The 24,116-nt window shown below is 40.9% G+C and overlaps 1 protein-coding gene across 2 annotated transcripts in view; it reads right to left on the bottom strand.

Moving 5' to 3' along the window:
* Positions 1-24,116, bottom strand: part of fhod3b (formin homology 2 domain containing 3b) — a 302,109-nt gene that overhangs the window by 102,931 nt on the left and 175,062 nt on the right. For both annotated transcript variants that reach the window (XM_060921768.1, XM_060921769.1), the window contains exons 4-5: positions 12,793-12,860; positions 8,987-9,092 (exon numbers count right to left, since the gene is read on the bottom strand). In XM_060921768.1, coding sequence (XP_060777751.1) covers positions 8,987-9,092; positions 12,793-12,860 — 174 coding nt within the window. The remainder of the gene's footprint in view (positions 1-8,986; positions 9,093-12,792; positions 12,861-24,116) is intronic.

Here is a 24,116-nt window from a genome sequence, read left to right on the forward strand (position 1 = left end):
GACCTAAAACAACATCAGATTTTCACACAAGTCCTAAAAATAGACAAAGAGAACCCAGTTAAACTAAAGAGACAGAAATATTATACTTGGTCATTTATTTACTGAGGAAAATGATCTAATATTACATATCTGTGAGTGGCAAAAGTATGTGAACCTTTGCTTTCAGTATCTGGTGTGACCCCCTTGTGCAGCAATAACTGCAACTAAACATTTCCGGTAACTGTTGATCAGTCCTGCACACCGGCTTAGAGGAATGTTAGCCCATTCCTCCATACAGAACAGCTTCCACTCAGGGATGTTGATGGGTTTCCTCACATGAACTGCTCGCTTCAGGTTCTTCCACAACATTTCGATTGGATTAAGGTCAGGACTTTGACTTGGCCATTCCAAAACATTAACTTTATTCTTCTTTAACCATTCTTTGGTAGAATGACTTGTGTGCTTAGGGTCGTTGTCTTGCTGCATGACCCACCTTCTCTTGAGATTCAGTTCATGGACAGATGTCCTGACATTTTCCTTTAGAATTTGCTGGTATAATTCAGAATTCATTGTTCCATCAATGGTGGCAAGCTGTCCTGGCCCAGAAGCAGCAAAACAGGCCCAAACCATGATACTACCACCACCATGTTTCACAGATGGGATAAGGTTCTTATGCTGGAATGCAGTGTTGTCCTTTCTCCAAACATAATGCTTCGCATTTAAACCAAAAAGTTTTATTTTGGTCTCATCCGTCCACAAAACATTTTTCCAATAGCCTTTTGGCTTGTCCACGTGATCTTTAGCAAACTGCAGATGAGCAGCAATGTTCTTTTTGGAGAGCAGTGGCTTTCTCCTTGCAACCCTGCCATGCACACCATTGTTGTTCAGTGTTCTCCTGATGGTGGACTCATGAACATTAACATTAGCCAATGTGAGAGAGGCCTTCAGTTGCTTAGAAGTTACCCTGGGGTCCTTTGTGACCTCGCCGACTATTACACGCCTTGCTCTTGGAGTGATCTTTGCTGGTCGACCACTCCGGAGGAAGGTAACAATGGTTTTGAACTTCCTCCATTTGTACACAATCTGTCTGACTGTGGATTGGTGGCGTCCAAACTCTTTAGAGATGGTTTTGTAACCTTTTCCAGCTTGATGAGCATCAATAACACTTTTTCTGAGGTCCTCAGAAATCTCCTTTGTTCGTGCCATGATACACTTCCACAAACATGTGTTGTGAGGATCAGACATTGATAGATCCCTGTTCTTTAAATAAAACAGGGTGCCCACTCATGCCTGATTGTCATCCCATTGATTGAAAATACCTGACTCTAATTTCACCTTCAGATTAACTGCTAATCCTCGAGGTTCACATACTTTTGCCACTCACAGATATGTAATATCAGATCATTTTCCTCAATAAATAAATGACCAAGTATAATATTTTTGTCTCATTTGTTTAACTGGGTTCTCTTTATCTACTTTTAGGACTTGTGTGAAAATCTGATGATGTTTTCGGTCATATTTATGCAGAAATATAGAAAATTCTAAAGGGTTCACAAACTTTCAAGCACCACTGTACACAGAAATTTATACATCCATCCATTATCTGTAGCCGCTTATCCTGTACAGCGTCGCAGGCAAGTTGGAGCCTATCCCAGCTGACTATGGGCAAGAGGCGGGGTACACCCTGGACAAGTCACCAGGTTATCGCAGGGCTGACACAGAGACAAACAGCCATTCACACTCACGGTCAATTTAGAGCCACTAATTAGCCTAACCTGCATGTCTTTGGACTGTGGGGGAAACCGGAGCACCCGGAGGAAACCCGGGCAGGCACGGGGAGAACATGCAAACTCCGCACAGAAAGGCCCTCGTTGGCTGCTAGGCTCGAACCCAGGACCTTCTTGCTGTGAGGCGACAGTGCTAACCACTACACCGCCGTGCTGCCCTCCAGAAATTTGTACATTTCAGTAACTGCATGACTTCCCAGTGTAATGTTATTTGAATGTATAACAGGCTTGAATGCAATTTTCTTTATTCATAAAACCATTGTTTCATATTCAAGTGCACCTGGATTAAGAAACTAAAACCACAAATGCTCAATTTAGATCAACTCAGCTATCTCATTATAAAAATATGCTTGGATGCATGGTCCAAAACCCAGGGCAGTTAAGATGTCTGGAGTGTATGAACTACCACAATGAAGTTGCCTGTAAAAATGGAGCTCACAGATCCCTCATGTCATGTTGCATGTCAGAAAGCAGTAAAGATTGGGTGCAAAATATTTTTTGTTCTCCAATTTTACTCATCAATTGTACAAGAGCGATTAACAGTTTGTTTCTGATGGAACCATTGATTAAAAAGGGGTTAAGAATTAGATTTATAATCTGCAGGCTTTTATTGATTGCTTAAGTGTGTGGGGGCCTGACCTCTGTAAGTGGCCTGTGAAATGGTGACTTCATAGTGGAGGTTCGTAATCACCCTGCAACCTCAGAGTATGATCATCTCCAAGGCCATTATTAAAAAATGCTGTTTCCAGTCCACCGGCCGGGTGAGTGCTGTTTGTGCGGTTGAAATTTTTTTTTAACGCCGTTTTTTTTACATTTTTTTTCACCTTCATTGGATAGGACAGTGTAGAGACAGGAAATGAGCAGGAGAGAGAGAGGGAGGGATTGGGAAATGACCTCAGGTCAGAATCAAACCCGGGTCCCCGGATTTATGGTGTGGCGCCTTATCCACCTGAGCCACGACACCCCCAGGTTTTTCAACACTTTTTTTCGGGTTCGTAAATCTAAACTCGAACTTGACATTTCTGCATTCCCAGGGCTTTCCATTAAGGCTCATACTAGCCATCCATGACAAATAAGTAGCCAGCCGGGGGAAGGTAAACACAAAATAAACTCCTGCGCATGCAGTTCCCAGGATTAAATGTATTTTCCACAGACCATTTATTTATTCACTTTACTCAAATACAAAGTAAAATGGCAGTAAATCTTCTTTCTTTTCTTGCGTATTGCATCATGAGGCGTTCCTGGCTTGTAAATCTCTTATTTTCGGTGCATGACACATTCACGCAGCTGAGCATGCTATGAATTAACAACGACAACGGTCTGCAGTGGTGGCTACACAATTAAACACTCAGCGAACATTTCTTCATTTGTGTATGAAAATACACTCCAACCACTCAGTTTGGTTTCATTTACAACCAACAGTGTCTTTTGATGCCAGCACGTAATTGAACGAGAGAAGACTGGTTTACCGGAGACAAAATAAGCGTTATCTCTGCTTCTGTTCCCTCCGACAGCCCCGACACAATACTGCCTCCGCCGAGTGCGCGCGCACACACACACACCGCATGTCGGGGCCGCGGATGAGTTACTCTCCCCTGATCAACAAAGTCGGCGGGGAATTTGTGGTTATTATCGGTACAAACAGCGTGAATCACAACTTAAATGAGTGCGGTTCAGTTTGACATTATTGTCAGTCCGTTAGATAAACATTTAATTTTATTAAAATCGAAAATTAATATTTAGAGCCTGTGGGCTACAAAAATAATAGTCATTAAAGTAGCCGGCTGGATTTAATCGTTTAGTCGGCTGTAAGGCCGGCAGCCAGCGCTTGTGGAAAGCCCTGCATTCCGCGCAGAACATAGAACTGAATCAGCTCTGCGCATGCGCCGTGCGGCACAAAATAAATGGCAGCCACCATGAAGGAAGGAGATCCGGAGTTTTCAAACATTTGCTTACGTGTGAAATCGCAAAATGGTATTCTAGCGAACAACAAAATAGTAAAGATTCAGAAAAACAAATCATTCAGTGATCATTTTAATAGTGTAATTTCATCCGAACTAGGCCTAATGCTCGATTTAGAACTACAAAAAGTCCGTGTGTCGGACATTTTAAGTACCTTTGTAAAAGTTTTGCAAATGTTGCAGTCAGCATTTAAAATGCTAACAAAGTTTTTGTACAAGTTTCAGTTGATTAAACTGTCATTTTATTAAATGTGTCTGCTTTTGTAATAAAAAAGTACTGAAAGAAAAAGCAAACACAGCATTGCGATTTCTTATCCATCCATATTAAAAAAAAAAAATTCCCTCCCTCCCGACTGAAAATTTTTTTGCTCATCCGGTGGACAGGAAACGGATTTTTTTTAAGGATGGCCCAAGCACACAGTGTCCACTAAACTCTCCCTGCATGCCTGGTCTCTTACCTTGTTCATGCAGGAGGAATAAATTAACTGTCGATGCTAACTCTGGGGAATGTGGTGAGTAAATGCTAATTAATGAGATCAACATGCCTGTATGATGGTGCATGTGTTAGCCTTTGCATGAACATGCACATTCTTCCATTATCCGTAATCGCTTATCCTGTACAGGGTCGCGGGCAAGCAGAAACCTATCCCAGCTGACTATGGGTGAGAGGTGGCTCTGGACAAGTCGCCAGATCATCACAGGGCTGACACAGAGACAAAGAACCATTCACATTCACACCTACAGTCAATTTAGAGCCACCAATTAACCTAACCTGCATGCCTTTGGGCTGTGGGGGAAACCGGAGCACCTGGAGGAAACCCACACAGACACGAGGAGAACATGCAAACTCCGCACAGAAAGGCCCCCGTCAGCCACTGGGCTCGAACCCAGAACCTTCTTGCTGTGATGCGACAGTGCTAACCACTACACCACCGTGCTGCCTGAACATGCACACAGTCATCTATATAATAAGCGGCCAAATTTGTTTGTTTGTCTTGAGCTAACGTCACCATTTCTCAACGGATTTTCACCAAATTTGGCAAGTAGGTCCGGGATGACCTGGAATTTTGCAGATAGAAACAAAATTCATGTACAGCACAACATCCACCCACCCCCTCCCTCAATGCCTTTCATGTTACATTTATCAACACAAACTCTCGACAGATCTTCACTAAGCTTGGCATGTACAGTGGTGCTTGAAAGTTTGTGAACCCTTTTGAATTTTCTATATTTCTGCATAAATACAACCTAAAACATCATCAGATTTTCACACAAGTCCTAAAAGTAGATAAAGAGAACCCAGTTAAACAAATGAGACAAAAATATTATACTTGGTCATTTATTTATTGAGGAAAATTATCCAGTATTACATATCTGTGAGTGGCAAAAGTATGTGAACCTCTAGGGTTAGCAGTTAATTTGAAGGTGAAATTAGAGTCAGGTGTTTTCAATCAATGGGATGACAATCAGGTGTGAGTGGGCACCTGTTTTATTTAAAGAACAGGGATCTATCAAAGACTGATCTTCACAACACGTTTGTGGAAGTGTATCATGGCACGAACAAAGGAGATTTCTGAGGACCTCAGAAAAAGTGCTGTTGATGCTCATCAGGCTGGAAAAGGTTACAAAACCATCTCAAAAGAGTTTGGACTCCACCAATCCACAGTCAGACAGACTGTGTACAAATGGGGGAAATTCAAGACCATTGTTACCCTCCCCAGGAGTGGTCGACCAACAAAGATCACTCCAAGAGCAAGGCATGTAATAGTCGGCGAGGTCACAAAGGACCCAGGGTAACTTCTAAGCAACTGAAGGCCTCTCTCACATTGGCTAATGTTAAATGTTCATGAGTCCACCATCAGGAGAACACTGAACAACAATGGTGTGCATGGCAGGGTTGCAAGGAGAAAGCCACTGCTCTCCAAAAAGAACATTGCTGCTCATCTGCAGTTTGCTAAAGATCACGTGGACAAGCCAGAAGGCTATTGGAAAAATGTTTTGTGGACGGATGAGACCAAAATAGAACTTTTTGGTTTCAATGAGAAGCGTTATGTTTGGAGAAAGGAAAACACTGCATTCCAGCATAAGAACCTTATCCCATCTGTGAAACATGGTGGTGGTAGTATCATGGTTTGGGCCTGTTTTGCTGCATCTGGGCCAGGACGGCTTGCCGTCATTGATGGAGCAACGAATTCTGAATTATACCAGCAAATTCTAAAGGAAAATGTCAGGACATCTGTCCATGAACTGAATCTCAATAGAAGGTGGGTCATGCAGCAAGACAACGACCCTAAGCACACAAGTCGTTCTACCAAAGAATGGTTAAAGAAGAATAAAGTTAATGTTTTGGAATGGCCAAGTCAAAGTCCTGACCTTAATCCAATAGAAATGGTGTGGAAGGACCTGAAGCGAGCAGTTCATGTGAGGCAACCCACCAACATCCCAGAGTTGAAGCTGTTCTGTACGGAGGAATGGGCTAAAATTCCTCCAAGCCGGTGTGCAGGACTGATCAACAGTTACCGGAAACGTTTAGTTGCAGTTATTGCTGCACAAGGGGGTCACACCAGATACTGAAAGCAAAGGTTCACATACTTTTGCCACTCACAGATATGTAATATTGGATCATTTTCCTCAATAAATAAATGACCAAGTATAATATTTTTGTCTCATTTGTTTAACTGGGTTCTCTTTATCTACTTTTAGGACTTGTGTGAAAATCCGATGATGTTTTAGGTCATATTTATGCAGAAATATAGAAAATTCTAAAGGGTTCACAAACTTTCAAGCACCGCTGTAGGTACAAGAGATAGCCACAATTTGGCAGAACTCAGAAATTCCATATTTGGGCCCCAGGGGGTCCCCAGTGGGCCCCTGGGTGGTAGATGTTTGGATTTTTGTTTGTCTTGGGTTAACATCACCATTTCTCAATGGATCTTCACCAAATTTGACATGGAAGTCTGGGGGCAACCTAGAATTTTGCAAAACCCAGGCAACGCCGGGTAACCTGCTAGTTTTTAATATTTTCCAATGAAAAACATGGATGATAGATTAATTTACTGGATTGTTGATGTCACTATTAAATAGAAAAAGAGTAATTATTAATTAACAATGAACCCACAATGACAAATATACTGTCTTAATTACCTCTGCCAATTTTGTTGGAGGACATTATGTTTTTGCCATTTGTTTGTTTGTTTGTTTGACTTTTTTCCAACATAACTTAAAAAGTAGTGAACAGATTTTGATAAAATTTTAAGGTGGACCATCAGCCATCAAACAACTGATTAGATTTTGATGCAAATCTGGATATGTACTGTATGTGGATCCAGGATTTTTTTGCCTTTTCCCAATGTAACTCAAAAAGCAGTGAAAGGATTTTGATGAAATTTGGTGAACAGCTTTAGTATTATCCTAGGTTCAAGTGTTTTGAGTTTGATGTTGATAACATGTGGCTTGGCGGAGGAATGCACTCTACTATGTGGCCTTCTAGTTATGTTTTTGATGGTTCGTTTGCAGAATTCTTGACTGAATGATGGCTATCTACCCTCTTCCGCATACATGAGCTCAGAGATGCCTACGATTGGCTAGTGTCACTGTGAATGACAGGAGAGTGAGTATATGCCATTTCTCTTATCAAGAGAGCTTGGGCTATTATGCTCCCTTGGTGCCAGGCATCGTCAAGATTCAAACCTGCTTTTCTGTTGTACCGGTCGGAAGCTTGTCATTTGGATTTTTAATCATCAGTGGATTAAACATGAAAACTTAAATATCGATTATTGCAAGTGTTAATTCCTTTGCTAATAGTATTAACATTAACAGTGTTAATTAAGTATCTCTATGAACGTTTCTTTACATTATATACTGCATTAGTTAACATTAATAAGCCATGGAGTTCAGTACTTTTAAAAAACACATAATGTGTGTATATCTGGAGGCATTGGAATTACAAAGCTATATTTAAAAACTCAGTGATTCTAAGATTGTAAGCTATAAAGTTTTAACCCTCAGCAAGGTCAATTTAAAGGTACAGTATCAATATGATGTGTATGAATGCACAATATATTATATATAAGGCACATTAACAGTGTTCAAGAGATTTTAACGAGAGAACAGCAAAAGTTATTCAGTATGGAAAACACTCGAGGTGTCTGAGAGTATTAACACAGTATTAGGTGTAGTTTTGTTGATCTGCTGGAATATTTATATGTAGTATGTAACTGTAACTGTTAAATTACCATTTTAATTTATAAGTTTATTCATTTGGCAGGCTTGTAGTACTCGAGTCTGACTCGTGCCCTAATTTTAAGGACTCGTGACTTGACTTGGACTTGAGCACTGATGACTCGGACTCATGCATTAACCGCATTAGGACCCGTAAATTGGAGACGAGGACTCGGATTTTTTCTTAATTTTTTTGTAACATACCATAATAATTTGGCATAAGATATTTGTATCTACATTAATTTTTGTACTAATTTCATGTCAGAGTGTCACACCTGCGTGCCTTGGCGAGTGCAGCAGATAGACTCTTGGACGTGCTCCAGACAGCACGTGCACCAAGCAGACTCTCTTGTGCGCACCGTAAACGACTCGCACCTGCACAGGATTAAGGCACAATCAGCGTGCCTAAATAAAAACTGTGAAAACACACTTACTTTGCGAAGTATTGAGTTGCGTTGCTGATACATTACCGAGCCTTATTTCCTTGTTTGGTCTCCTGATCCCTGATTTTCCGTTTCTCGTCTTTGATTCTGCCGAGTCTACGATAGCCTGTTTGTGCCTCGCTTGACCTATTGCCTGGTTCACTATTTTGTGATTTTGCCTGCCGTTCTGGATTGTTTACCCTCTTCACTTGTATTAATAAACACACCTTCTGCACTTACATCCGTCTCCCAACCATCTCTGACAGAATACTTCGCACTCCCTGGTGAAGAGAATGCACATTCACCTGTTCATACGTCATGTTCAAGAACAAACTAATTGTGGCACTAAAACAGCCACAATGGTGGTCAAACGGTGCGGTTGGAGTGTTGTTCTCGGACTCAACTCGGATCAACAGTGGACTCGACTCGAACTCGAAATTTTCTTTAATGACTTGGACTTGACTTAGACTTGAACACTGGGGACTCGAGACTGGACTTGGACTCGAGGTTTAGTGACTCGACTACAACACTGTCATTTGGTCAACATTTTGTGTGAGGCGGAATATAATCCAGTTTCCAGTGCAGTACTACTCTACTATTAGTTTTTGTAAAGTACCTCTAAGGATGTAGTTCTGGTAGTTCTGGTCAGCCTCTGCCCCCACTTTAATGAGACAGATGAGTCCCTCAGCCACCACAAACTCGTGCACCAGGTCCTTATCATCCTGCAAGGGCAGAGCAGAAATGAACGACTCAGCACAAACACTACTGCGATGAAATGCAGTTCATATATAAAATATATTTTAACAATAGACATTGTAACACAATATATCACAAAGCACACAGCAGTCAGTCCCTTATGTTGAGCTTTTTATCTCCAAATACAATCATAGTAAATTCACTAGGCCTTGTAAATGACATGCTTTGTTGGGTTTGTTGTGACTGTGCAGGTTCATACATGTTGTGAGAGTCAGTGTGATTCAATAGCTATATGAGATATGACCCTCTCACAGAGTCCAAAGTGCACATTCTACTCCACACTTCATTTCCTCTGACCATGGTAACCTTGTGTGTTTGGGGCTCGTCAACTACTGGTTGCTAAGCATGGCTCGGCTCCTTCGCCAGCCCTAAGAGCTCATTAACTTCACTGTAGAAGATGTGGAAAGACAGCATTCACTGTTAGCTAGATTTACACACACACACGTCTCACTATCCTTGTGAGGACCATTCACAGGTTCAATTATTAATGCTGTTAAGTAATACTGTGCCTGCACCTAAACCTAGCCTTACTCTTAACCTCAGTAATGAAACGGAAACTTTTTAGCTTTAAAAAAAAAAAAAATTGTTAAAGCAGCAGCAACAATAGTGTCCTTATGAGGACCATCCAAATGTCCTCACAAAGTTGAAATTGTCAGATTTTACTAACCTTGTGGGGACAATTGGTCCTCAGTAGTATATAAAAACATGTGCGTGTGTGTGTGTGTGTGTGTGTGTGTGTGTGTGTGTGTGTGTGTGTGTGTGTGCACGCATGTTTTTATATACTACTGAGGACCAATTGTCCCCACAAAGATAGTAAAATCTGACAATTTCAATCTTGTGAGGACATTTGGATGGTCCCCACAAGGACACTGGTTGTTGTTGTTGTTGTTTTAACAAAAAAAAACCTGTGGATGGTCCTCACAAGGATAGTGAGACGTGTGTGTGTGTGTGTGTGTGTGTGTGTGTGTGTGTGTGTGTGTGTGTGTGTGTGTTATATACTACTGAGGACCAATTGTCCCCACAAGGATAGTAAAATCTGACAATTTCAACCTTGTGAGGACATTTGGATTGTCCTCATAAGGACACTGTTGTTGTTGTTTTGGTTTTAACAAAAATAAATAAATAAATAAATAAATAAAGCTAGAACGTTTCCGTTTCATTACTGAGGTTAAGATTAAGGTTAGGTTTAGGTGCAGGCACAGTATTACTTAACAGCATTAATAACTGAACCTGTGGATGGTTCTCACAAGGATAGTGAGACGTGTGTGTGTGTGTGTGTGTGTGTGTGTGTGTGTGTGTGTGTGTGTGTGTGTGCGCACACACACTTGTCTCACTATCCTTGTGAGGACCATCCACAGGTTCAATTATTAATGCTGTTAAGTAATACTGTGCCTGCACCTAAACCTAACTTTAATCTTAACCTCAGTAATGAAATGGAAATGTTTTAGCTCTTTTTTTTTGTTAAAACAACAACAACCAGTGTCCTTGTGAGGACCATCCAAATGTCCTCACAAGATTAAAATTGTCAGATTTTACTATCTTTGTGGGGATAACTGGTCCTCAGTAGTATATAAACACACACACACACACACACACACACACACACACACACACACACACACACACACACACACACCAGCAGACCCACAGTAAATCTTTGATTACACCACTTTCTGCTTGCTTCTCCATTTTGTATCCAGAACTTACCAATATCCAGTATTTCTCCAGCTTTGACATTTTTGAGGACGCGCCCAATCACTGATGTAAAAATGATTAGAGGGTTGGACTTCTTTTGGACTTCTGTAGCCAAAAAGGCTATAATGACAGGGAATTCCTGTGTATACATCTGGATGAATGTGAACTACAATGCTGTGTGTACATTGCTTTTTTCCTGTCGGTAAATAAAATGCATCTGAAAGTATTTCTCAACTTTATGCATATAGATAGCATTAATTGTGTGTGTATAAATAGTTGAGTAGCTTTTAGTTGAGTGTGTGTCTTTCTAGAGTACACACACACACACACACACACACACACACACACACAATACTATGCCTACAGCTGAATCTAATCTTAACCCTAACCTCAGGAACCTAAAGGTAACATTTTGGCTCTTTTACTTGTTAAACAACAAAAGAAAAAGCAGCATAATTTGTAGATCGATCGATCGATCGATCGATCGATCGATAGATAGATAGATAGATAGATAGATAGATAGATAGATAGATAGATAGATAGATAGATAGATAGATAGATAGATAGATAGATAGATAGATAGATAGATGCCTTTTTTTAAAATGCTGTTTTCCATGTTGGGACCAGCCAACTGTTCTCACAAGGTCAAACCTGTCAGATATACCTATTCTTGTGGCACCCTTTGGATCACACAAGATATAAAATCTCCCCATGAACATGAACATCCCCCCCACCCCCAATTTTAACCTTGTTAATATAAACTGCAGTTTTTGGTCCCACAATGAGATAAAAACATGGCTGATCTAGTGAAAGTCAATGGAGGTCATGTTAATGTGCACCCAATCAACCCACTTTCCCATATAAAAGACAGGTGACAAATTAAAGGGAAAAAAAAAAAACTACACACAGTGTCTTCCTAAAGTGTTGGAACACCACAAGCTGCCAAAAGAGCTTCATTGAGCCTTGGGAACTGTACTCATGTATGAACACTATGCTTCCAAAATATACTCCCTCAGTCGGTGTTTTGATGAAGGTTGTGGAGCTCGCTGTCTAACATGCTGGTCTAAAATCTCCCCCAGACATTCAGGTGATTGAGAAAGCCATAACCAAACATTTCCATACTCATCAAACCATTCAGTGAACCCTTGTACCATGTGTATGGGGAAGGGGTCAGTCCTGGAGACCACTCCCATCAGGACAGAAATGTTTCATCAGGGTTCTCCAGAAAATCTGAGGTAGCCGGCTAAAAAAAAGTAGTAGGCAGCTATGGATTCTGCAGCGGCGAAGCTTAAAGGCGTACTAATGCTAGGGGGGTCTGGGGGATTGTCCCACCCAGCAAATTTTGAAATTTACATGCCTTCTGGTGCATTCTCAGCTCATAAATTACTAACCATTTCCCTGTAAAATACTTGCAAAGTATGTATGAAATTTCCCTCCAGATGGATGTGTGCTTGGCTTTCTCAGTTACCCTCTGTAGTACACTGCCTGGCTCTGTAACATAACTACATATGCCAATGGTGTGGTCACGTGGTCCAGCTCGACCAATCAGAGCACGAGAACTGATCAACAAATATGGCGTCGCTTCTGGTCATGATAGACCCAAATCAAAGACGGTTTCGTGGTGGAATAATTGGATTTGCGGCAAATTATGGGCATCGGAGACAATATAACATTGAAAACCAATTTTTAAAATTTTCTTCTGGGTTCGAGTAGCCAGCGCAGACCGTCTATGCCGGCAGAGAAAACCACCGGTCGCTGGTGCTTGTGGACATCTTTGTTGCATTATAGGATAAAGCTGATCAGTCAGAACCTTGAAACAAAATTCCCCACAATATAACAGAGCCACTGTGGGTTTTTTTTTTCCTTTACTGTGTCACCTGTCTGTATTTAATATGGCAAATGTAGGCATATTCACTCACTTGGTATAAGTAAGAAACCTTTGGAAAACAAAAGAAAAAAAAATTGGCTTACCTGAAAAATCTGCTTGAGAGAGAACAGGGCTCTTCTTAGCTCCCTTCCTGTTGAGTTGTAGAGTTTCTCTGCAAGAAAGCAAGAGCAAAGGAGTGGATTACACAGTTGTTCTCAATTTCTTACACGATTCCTGAACAGCACGTCTAATCCAATATGTCCTATAGGCTCTGCGAAACCTCATGTATTGCCAGCAGTGACAAACTGTCAGTATGCGTTCACATGACAAAGAATCTGTTCTTGTTCTGGTTTGAACTAGACTGCAAACTGCCACTATCCTAACTGCCCGATTATCCTGAATAAAACTGTGGTTCCTGATCCCAGTGCTGGGACGAAGAGCTCTGTTCTTCATCTGCGTGTAACCGCTCAAAATCATACACATTTAATTCTAGTGTGAAGGGAATCAAAAAGGCTTTAATGGTTTATTCTGCTTCGGCTGGAGCCAACGAATTTTCCCCACAGGATTTTTAAGTGCAGTTCTTCAGCGTGCCAGAATGTGGCAGGATTGAGATCACAGCTGCTTGGTTGTGTTTTGTGCAGCTCATCTAACCGCCTGCGTTTCTGGCTCTGCATTTGACGCCTCATCGGTGACTGCAAGAAATCACTCTTCAATGACACCCCCCAACCCCCGATAAATCTGTTGGACATCATTATGTTCACATTAGTAAGCTGTTTAGCTCAAAACAGATTAGACTGTGTCTGCTGTTCTAATAAAGACTTGGTGATATTTGTGTGCATCCAATTACAGATTTAATTTCAAAACAACAAGCCTGTAAAATGCATTAAAGGTGATTCTGGTTGTTTTTAAGACCCCAGGCTGTGATAGTCAGCAAGCATTTAACGGGGTGTGTGTGTGTGTGTGTGTGTGTGTGTAGGGTTAGTGTGATGTGAGATGTGCTCTTCAGAAACAGAAGGACACTAAATCTTACAGAACAGCTGGTTTTATTCATCATGGAAATGTAAATCCAAAACTTACACTTCACTAACCTATCAAGATTATGATAAATTACATCACAATACACATTTTTGAGACATCTCCAGTGCTTTTATCATAATTATAAACGATGATTGGAAGCAGCAGACTCTGGGCTCGTTTGAGGTTCAGGCTTTATAATTGCAGGTTTGCTTTCACGTTGAAGAGATTCTACAGAATCAGAACCGTGGCTCAGTTGCGCAATTTCATACGTCATATTCGTGTATTCTGGTACTAGGTTCATCTATTTGCTGCTTTTGATTAGTTTCCTTTGGTACCAAAGTGCAAGTGGTGAGTAACAGAACATTTGGCTGCATGGCATGTCAGCATGCAGGAATACCTGCAAACATGGAGCAGATCTCATATTAAAGATGGTTTTTAACCATGCAGACCAGCACGGGATGTGCGTTTGTCATCATGTTCTCAGTGCAAGCACACACATCACAAAAGCGAATTAAAGCGTGTTGTGCTTGAGTCGACGCTACCTTCAGACCACTGTTTTCAAAAGCAGCAGGGTGGCATGGTGGTGTAGTGGTTAGCACTGTCACCTCACAGCAAGAAGGTTCTGGGTTCGAGCCCAGTGGCCGACAGGGGCCTTTCTGTGTGGGTTTCCTCCGGTTTCCCCCAACTGTTCCTTGGGTGCTGTAGCACAGCTGCCCACTGCTATGTGTGTATGTTCACTGCTTCAGATGGGTTAAATTTCACTGTGTGCTTAAAGTGCCATTCCACCATTGGATGTATTTTTTTGGCATAAAATACAATATATTTTATGACAACATGACTAGACAGAGAAATCTTTTAGCTTCAAAATGATATATCAGACATAATTTTTTGACAACGACAAGTATATTAATTTTGCGACCAAAGTCACCTACCCTTTTAATTTCCGCGTGGTAGTGAAACGTGATGTCATCGGCAGGTTCCCCTTCTTGTGTACCACGTCACATGTGACGTGGCACAGATTATCAGCAATGGCGGATAGAACGCGACTGTCAGCTTCGGAAAAGAAGCGAAGGAAAATAGCAAGTGATGCCCAAAGGAGACGGTCGATGGTGAATATCGGCACAGCAATCGACAAGTGGAAATCGCGTTCTATCCGCCATTGCTGATAATCTGTGCCACGTCACACGTGACGTGGTACACAAGAAGGGGAACCTGCCGATGACATCACGTTTCACTACCGCGCGGAAATTAAAAGGGTAGGTGACTTTGGTCGCAAAATTAATATACTTGTCGTTGTCAAAAAATTATGTTTGATATATCATTTTGAAGCTAAAAGATTTCTCTGTCTAGTCATGTTGTCATAAAATATATTGTATTTTATGCCAAAGAATACATCCAATGGTGGAATGGCACTTTAAGTCTGTGCTTGCGTGTGACAAATAAAGGCTTCTTGTTCTTCAGGGATCAGATCTTAGAACTGTTCCCAGGCTAGTCCTGAGTTGATAAAGAAAAGTGTGAAAATTACCCATTGTTAATGCAATATATTTTGAGCAAAAATAGCTCTATCATTAATATTTAGTAATATTTAAATAATATTGGCTGGCGTTGAGTGGTATATCAGATATATTCCATTCAGCTAGTATGATCGTGAATGAGTCAAAGACGAGTTCAATATCATGTTAGCTGAATGGAATATATCTCATATACCACTCAACGCCAGCCAATATTATTAATATTATGATACATACACATACCTTTCAGGTGTTCAACACATCTTTCTCTTTCAAAATTCAAAATCTTCCATACTTAACGAAGCAAACCTGGCAGCCATGTTTGTTTACAAATTGTCACAGTTGCTCGCTAGCACGGAAGTTTTACATTTCCGATGTGTCTCTTTTCCAGTTTTTCGATGTCCGTTGGTATGTTTTTCTCTTGTAAATATGCGTGAAGAATATCGCATGAAGTTTTGGTAGCCTTTTGGTTGTTCAACGCGTCTTTCTCTTTCCCGGCAAACAAAGAAATGATTGTGCGCATGTGCAGCAGAAAACTCTCTCATTGAATATTCGCATCAGCTCCGATTTGTGATGTCATGTTGTCTTGACAACCATGCAATATCGTAAACCATATTCAACACTCATTCTCCATTGGGTAGAGTGATGTAGTATGTGTACGATAAGCGATATGCTTACAATATTCAAACCAAATGAATGAAACCCGCTAGAAGGGAATAGAACACATATTTTTATTCCATCGAAAAAGTGTCCTGTATGGATAATAATTAGTAATATTTAGTATCAAACGTTTACCATATACTGCAATGTGTCAAGTGCTATGATCAGTCTGTCTCTTTAAAGATGACATAAAACTAGATAAATTCACTTCACTGCCTATAAGTAGGATATCAGGATAAATCCCTTTCAAATATAATGCATGTTTTTGTCATCCAAGCAAGTCAGGTACTCCAGACCGGTGCTTTGCCACAATAACTGTTGCATCCTTCTGAAATCTCAGATACTTTCGGGTTATCTCGTCTCACCAGAGGCGCAGACTAGAGTGAAATCATTCACCCTTAGCAAAGGAAGCATGCAAAAAAGTTTTATACTTCAAGACTTCGCGTGAAACTTCCATATACTTACATTATATACACACCACTTCAATGCGTGCAATGTCACACCTTCTCTCTCTCTCACAAGAAACAGACAAAGCATTGCTTCTTAAGCCACATGTGCATGTGGCACAACAGGGAGAAGATTTTTTTTCCCCCAGGCAGGCTTTAGAAATGGCCATTGCATGTTTCCTGGCCTTGTTTCTCGTGTACATCACAGTACAGAGCTGTGTCGGCATGATTTATCTCAGACGTGAGTTTCTATTGTGAAGCCGTGCAAATCACACTATTGTGAGGGAGGCTGCGTGCGCCAGGGGTCTTAGTTTTCAACCACAATGTTAGGATTTGAGTCATGTGTAAAACAAGCTCAGCTCTGAGAGAGAGAGAGAGAGAGAGAGAGAGAGAGAGAGAGAGAGAGAGACTTTGGCGCACCTGTAAGACTCCCAGACAAAAACATTCATAATTACATTAGAGTGTTTTCTGAAAAGAAAAAAAAATTAATAATAACAGGACAATATATTAAGTATTTCAACTGATAAAGTTCATATGTTTCGTACAGTGCATATGTCTTCATTAAATAGGACCGTCTCGCCACAACCGAGTCAAACTGCTGATAAAGGAAGCCTCTCCCTCATATATAAAAGCAAATTATTTCACGGTACACTCATGGTAATAGATGTAGGAGAATCTGCATACTTTGCTATGGAAGCTTAATTCTCTGGAACAGACCTACACTTTCTGAGACCTGGAAGAGATTAGTCGTCCAGTCGTGTCTCCATCCCTCCATCCCTGTGCAGCTCTGCTCTGTGGCCAGCAGCCCAGCTCTGCAGCTCTGGCTCATCAGACAACTGCAAGTCTCGGCCAGCTGGACGCGTGCCTCCGTTCCCACATTCCCAGCACCTCTCGCTTTCGTCCTGCTTCTGAACCTTCATCTGTCTGTTTTCTCTTCACCCTCATTTTTTGCCCATGTTGCAAATTTATTACTTCGGTTCTTATTTCATAGTAGCAAGCCTTCATCTTCGGGTTTTTTTTTTCTTTTTTACTTTGGCATCTTTGATAACCTGGTGGCACAATGGTGTAGTGGTTAGCGCTGTCGCCTCACAGCAAGAAGGTTCTGGGTTTGAGCCCAGTGGCTGACGAGGGCCTTTCTGTGTGGAGTTTGCATGTTCTCCCCGTGTCCGCGTGGGTTTCCTCCGGGTGCTCCGGTTTCCCCCACAGTCCAAAGACATGCAGGTTAGGTTAACTGGTGACTCTAAATTGACCGTAGGTGTGAATGTGAGTGTGAATGGTTGTCTGTGTCTATGTGTCAGCCCTGCGATGACCTGGCGACTTGTCCAGGGTGTACCCCGCCTTTCGCCCGTAGTCAGCTGGGATAGGCTCCAGCTTGCCTGCAATCCTGTAGAACAGGATAAGCGGATACAGATAATGGATGGATGGATTGATGGATCTTTAATAACCTGACAACCTGTTAGCACTGTCACCTCACAGCAAGACGGTTCTGGGTTCGAGCCCAGCAGCCAACAGGGGCCTTTCTGTATGTCCAAAGAAATATATGGGACAGATTAAGTAGTAAATGCCATTACTGTGTCACTACTTATAAGATAGAAGATAGCCCACTCTAATGGAATGCATGTGGCATGGTGGTGTAGTGGTTAGCAGTGTCACCTCACAGCAAGAAGGTTCTGGGTTTGAACCTCATGGCTGGTGAGGGCCTTTCTGTGTGGAGTTTGCATGTTCTCACAGTGTCTGTGTGGGTTTCCTCCAGGTGCTCTGGTTTCCCCCATAGTCCAAAGACATGCAGGTGAGGTTAATATTGGGGTGGCCTTGGTCTGAAGTGCCCCTGAGTAAGGCACCGCTCCCCAGGCCACTGCTCTGGGTATATGGATGTGCATGTATATTTTCACTGCTTCAGATGGGTTCAATGCAGAGAAATTAAATGTATTTACGCGTGATTAATAAAGTTGTTGTTTTTCTGACTACTGCAACACACACACACACTTTTCCTGAGTGATCTCCGATTGTGCTCTTTCTAATTGCTCCTTTCTTCTCTCTTTCATGTGTCTTAATGGCATCAAAACACAAGTCGTAAAGCAATTAGGGAACAACTTACCCTATTCTCACCCTATTCTTATCTGCAACTTGCAGGATAAGGGCGAGCGTCTGGCAGGAGTGAGAGTGTCTGAATGTGTGTTTGTGTCAGCGGAACATAAGCTCAAAGCAAGTCTAATACCTGTAATAAACCTGTTCAATAGTTGCACAGTCCAGCCTGACACTGACACACACACACACACATATATATATATATATATATATATATATATATATATATATATATATATATATATATATATATATATATATGAGCAATTCCAGCGTTATGGATGTGACACTTGAACTCAAAATAGCAACAAATGACCCAGTGCATGTTTTATTGTCTCCCAGTATTTAAACAGGTGTTGCATATTTTAAGGCTGTACCATACTGGAGAAGTGATAGAACAAGAACAATTCCCATAGTACATCTAGGGCATGCCAGAAAATGCCAATAAAAGATGCGTTATGGATGTGACAATATATATATATAAATAAAGCCTCTCTTTTTTCTGTGACAGGTTGTATATATATATATATATATATATATATATATATATATATATATATATATATATATATATGTGTGTGTGTGTGTGTGTGTATTTTATATATATATATATATATATATATATATATATATATATATATATATATATATAAAATACACACACACACACACACACACATATACATATATATATATATATATATATATATATATATATATATATACACACACACATATATACAACCTGTCACAGAAAAAAGAGAGGCTCATATTTAATGAGAACTATTTCAGCTCTGATTAATTCCACACCAGCTGGCAGGGATAAGTGGCCACACAATACTGCCCTCTCGCTCTCGACTCATGTCCACAATGAACAAATAATCAAAACGGGGAACGAAAGAAAGAAAAGGAGAGGAAAAAGAGGGGGTAGCTGGGAGAAATATGGTATTTAAGTATTTGAGAATATTTTTCTGTCTGTGTTATTATTACACATGTTCCTTCCAATCCACTGCAGCATCTGTCTCTGGGACAGCAGATATCCAGAGCTGGACCATAATAGCACATAAAGAGCATAGCACAGGAATTACCAAACCTTCTCATTCATTCATTCATTCATTCATTCATTCAGCTTTATCCTGTCAGAGTTGTGGTGGATCTCGAGCCTGTCCTGGGAACACTGGGTATGAAGTGGGAATGCACCTTTGAAAGGACACTAGTCCACACTAATTCACACCTGGGGCAATTTAGCATAGCCAATCACCTACTGGCATGTTTTTGGGAGGTGAGAGGAAACCAAAGAACCTGAAGGAAACCCGTGTGCCGCTCTTTCTCAAATATGGATGTCAAAAATAATGTCTCCTACTTCCCAGATATCCTGGAATTGTAATAGTTGCATTTGAAATGGGTCAGATTAGCAGCAAGGGATCACCAACTGGGATAGGTGTATGATGTAATACAGATAGTTATGCAGTGCCTAAATGCAGAGCTCTTGATGAGTGTATGAGCAAAATATTTCCAAGGGCATGAAATCAACCTTAATGGAATAATATTATAGCATATGAACCATTATATTGTGTCGTGTTGTGTATTTCACATCAATAAACTCATTGTCTTATGACAGTAATACCAATAATGTTGCGAATACATTTATTCCTTTCTTTGACACTGCATGCCTTGCGCCAGAAACAACACCACAACATTTATTATGGTGTGACTCTGCTGGGTGCTTGGTGGACAGCAGTGAACCAGCGTTTTTACTTTACATCATTACTGTATCGAATATCAAACTTGATATGTCAAACAGTTGTCTGGTTACATCTGTCAAGTCCACGTACATTAGGGCGTGCAGCACCATTATGACTCATTACCATGTACCTGTTCCTGATTAGAGTGCAATCACAGTGCATACACATAAGGACTCTCAGTAATACACAGGCTTTGTGAAATATACGCTCTGTACCCTGCATCTGACGTTACCAAGCCTTGTATTTTGTATCACTTTTCTGGTTTTGACCCTGTTTGTGTTTTTGGACTATAAGTGTTGTATTGCCTCTGATATCCATCTATGCATCACTCGACCACTGCCTGTTTTTCGACTCTGCCTTTGTCTATGTTTTGTATCTGTTTGCTAGCATGTTTTCAATAAAACTCCTCCTGTGATTACATCCATCTACTGCCTTTACATGACAGAAACTGTCAACTGTCCAACAAGCTAGTGGACTAATAACACTGTTTTAACTAGTTTTATATGAAACTGTTGAGAATATTTTCAGTAAAATTTGTGTGTTAGTAAATAATCCCACTTTAAAAAAAAAGCAAGTTAAACATAAGCTAGGTTTTTATCCAGTGCTTATGTAAATAATGATACAAATGTCCTTGTCTGGTGGTCAAGGGTTTATGAGATACATTGCCTTGCACTTATGACCGGGTTCCCTGTGGTGGGACACGTATGTACGTATGTATGTATGTATGGTTTACTCCCCTTGACGGTTCTGTCTGGTCAAGCCGGCAGCAGTTCTAGCAACGGAGTAGGCAGGCCCACCGGGAGTGAAGGACCCCTAGTTCTTGTTAGAACATTCTTCTAGGAGAGGGAAACTCATAGATAAAACCTGAGGTTCAGTTGGTTGCTGGTTGTCTCAACCTTCGTTGTGCCACTGGTGTCAAACTGACTGTACTAAGAAGTGGGTTTAGTGATGTGCAACACTTTATCCACTCAAAACAAACTCATGCACAGGAATTTCTTGGATTCTTGGAACGTTAGTTTATGAGTACAAGAAATGGTCATACTCGGTTGCGAGTTGACTTCCACCATGTATGTATGGTCAAGACATCAAAAATCAGATCAATGCATTATCATATTCTCTTAAGTATGGAGCTCCACTCTGCATGCTTTGCGCACGGGGAGCTCTGCTATGATGCATGATGTATGAGCTCTTCACAGACACACATGTGCCTAATCTGCCTCGGTATTACCATCCGGAACCACACTGTGTGTGTGCATGAATGCGTGTATGTCCGTGTGTTTGTGTTTTGTGTGCACTTCAGAGAGAACCATGTTGGAGGTCACTCTACCTGGCGAGGGGATTTGGGGGATATCTGGCATTGTTTGAAAGTGTTTACTCAGAACAGATGGAGTAGCTCAGTAAATTTCAGTATAGCTCGGGGCATCACACTCCAGACACCAGTCACGTAATTGAAAGCAGCCACTGATAGCCATGCTCAAAATATCCAAATTTCAGTACTGCACAGAAACTTTGTAAAGGCAAGATGACAGGTGGATAAATGAATAGGACTGGAATGGATACTTTGCTGGTGATGCCTCAAAGATTCATTAACATACTTTTAGTAAAGATAAACTAGTACAGTTAATGGGAAAAAGAAAGTACACCCTCCTTCAATTCTATCTTTTTATTTATCAGAGCCTAAATAACTATTGTGTGGTCCTCACCAACCAACCAACTTCTGTAAACAAACGAATAACCTTGTAATATGTAATTATCCTTTTTCCAAAAAGTAAACCAACGTTCAGAAATCAGTTGGGAAAAATAAGTGCCCCCTGTAATTCCATAGCACGTAGAACCGCACTTAGCAACAATAACTTGAGGTAAATGTTTTCCGTCAGAGTTTATTAGTCTCTCCATACATCTCCACCTTGGTCTCATCAATTCAAAGAATTTCTGAGGTTTGTTAAGGTGCAATTTTTCAAGTCAGGCTGCCATCTTCTTTGTGGAGAGAAGGGTTGTTTCCCTGTGATGATCTGGCGACTTGTCCAGGGTGTACCCTGCCTTTCGCCCGTAGTCAGCTGGGATAGGCTCCAGCTTGCCTGCGACCCTGTAGAACAGGATAAAGCGGCTAGAGATAATGAGATGAGATGAGGGTTGTTTCCAAGCCTCTCTTCCATCAAAGCCATACTCATTCAGTCTTTTTCTGATTGAGCTGTGATGAACATAAGCATTTAATGTGCTTACAGAGACCTGCAGGTCACATGATGTTGGGGTTTTTCATTACATCTCTGAGTATTAAATGGTTTGACCTTGGCACTCACTCCTAGGAAGATTGGCAACTATCTTGAAGGCTCTTGATTTGTAAACAATCCTTCGGAGATGGCTTTATAATCCTTCTTAGATTGATGACCAGCAACAGTTGCTTCTCTGAGGTCATGGCTGATGTCGTTTCTTCTTGGCATGATGTAGACACACACCTGAGTGCTCCAGACCATCAAACTGCCAAAAGTTCTGCTTTTACAGAGGTAGTCACACTTCTTGATGAATAACTAACCTTGTGTATTCATTAGTAACACCAAGCTGTTAATTATTTTCTTAATCAGTGTGGAAGTAGGAAGGGTGTATTTATATTTTATCACCTGGTTTTTGAATATTGGTTTACTTTTTAAGAAAAACTGACTAAATACTGAAATCTGTTTGTTTTTGTCACCTGAGGTTATTGGTTTTTGTTTGTTTCTAGAAGTTGGTGAGGACCACTGTTTTCAAGACCCTGATAAATAAAAACGTAGAAGTGAAGGAGGGTGTACTTTCTTTTTCCCATGATTGTAACTTGTAACACATCATAGCATAACAGTCTTGACCAGTCTACATACTACATATAATGCAAATCGAGGTTTACTTCATCTACTCTTCCATGTACCGTGAGTTGGCCTAGTGGTTAGCGTGTCCGCGTCTTGACCGAGAGATTGCAAGTTCTACTCGTGGTCGGGTCATACCAAAGACCATCATAAAAATGGTACCTACTACCATCATGCTGCAATACAGATGCAAGTGGGGAAGTCAAACTCTCGTGGTTTCCAGAGGACTAGCCCCCCACTGTAACCTTAGCTGTATGGGCGAGAGGCCGAGGGCTATGGAAACGGAGATTGGCACCACACCCATACGCCTTAAAGAGTTGGTTAGTACTGGGACAGGAAACTGCTTGGGAAGACCAGATTCTGGTGTGAGAGGAACTTTGACTTTTTTTGACTCTTCCATGTAGGCATAGTTGCATAATTTCATTACTACTCTAAAAGCTCAAGGTCTGACACAAGCATCTAATATTATTCTTTTCACATTCACTGGATATGAGCAATCACACATTCTGATTGGCTACTCTACTACTAGGATATCCACTTATATACCATGAGTAGAGAAAAACAAAATGGCGGAGTGTGTTGCTGAACCAACCAGGGACGAAATAAAAACCCCAAAAATAAAATAAAAAAAGCAACAAAATATGGAATAAAAGTATTTGATGGTAAGAATGTATCTTTTTTATTTTTCAGGAATTTTTATTAGAGCATTTTTCACAAATTGCTCCTGTCATTTCGCCGGTTTGTTTACATTCTAAATGGAAATTATTTTGTCGGACATTTTGTGTAAAATTTTTATTTATCAAGTTTGCAAAAACTAAAAATATCCAGTGAATATGGATAGAATAAAAAAGTTATTCCACTCAATCTCATCGTACATGGCTTATACATGCCTATCAGCTCATGTATGACTCGATTTCGTGGAATAACTGTTAACTATACAACACGTCAAACCTTGTTCAGATGGGCTACAACTGTAGAAGACCACACTGGCTTCTACCGTGATCAACTAAGAACAGGAATTGGTGTGCGCCAAAACGTCTGGTGAGCCTGTGCCCACTATCGCCTCAGATTTCTGTACTTGGTTGGCAGGAGTGGATCCCATTGTTGTCTTCTGGTGTTGTAGC

This window comes from Neoarius graeffei, chromosome 5 (assembly GCF_027579695.1).
Source record: "Neoarius graeffei isolate fNeoGra1 chromosome 5, fNeoGra1.pri, whole genome shotgun sequence".
NCBI classification, from domain to species: Eukaryota; Metazoa; Chordata; class Actinopteri; order Siluriformes; family Ariidae; genus Neoarius; species Neoarius graeffei.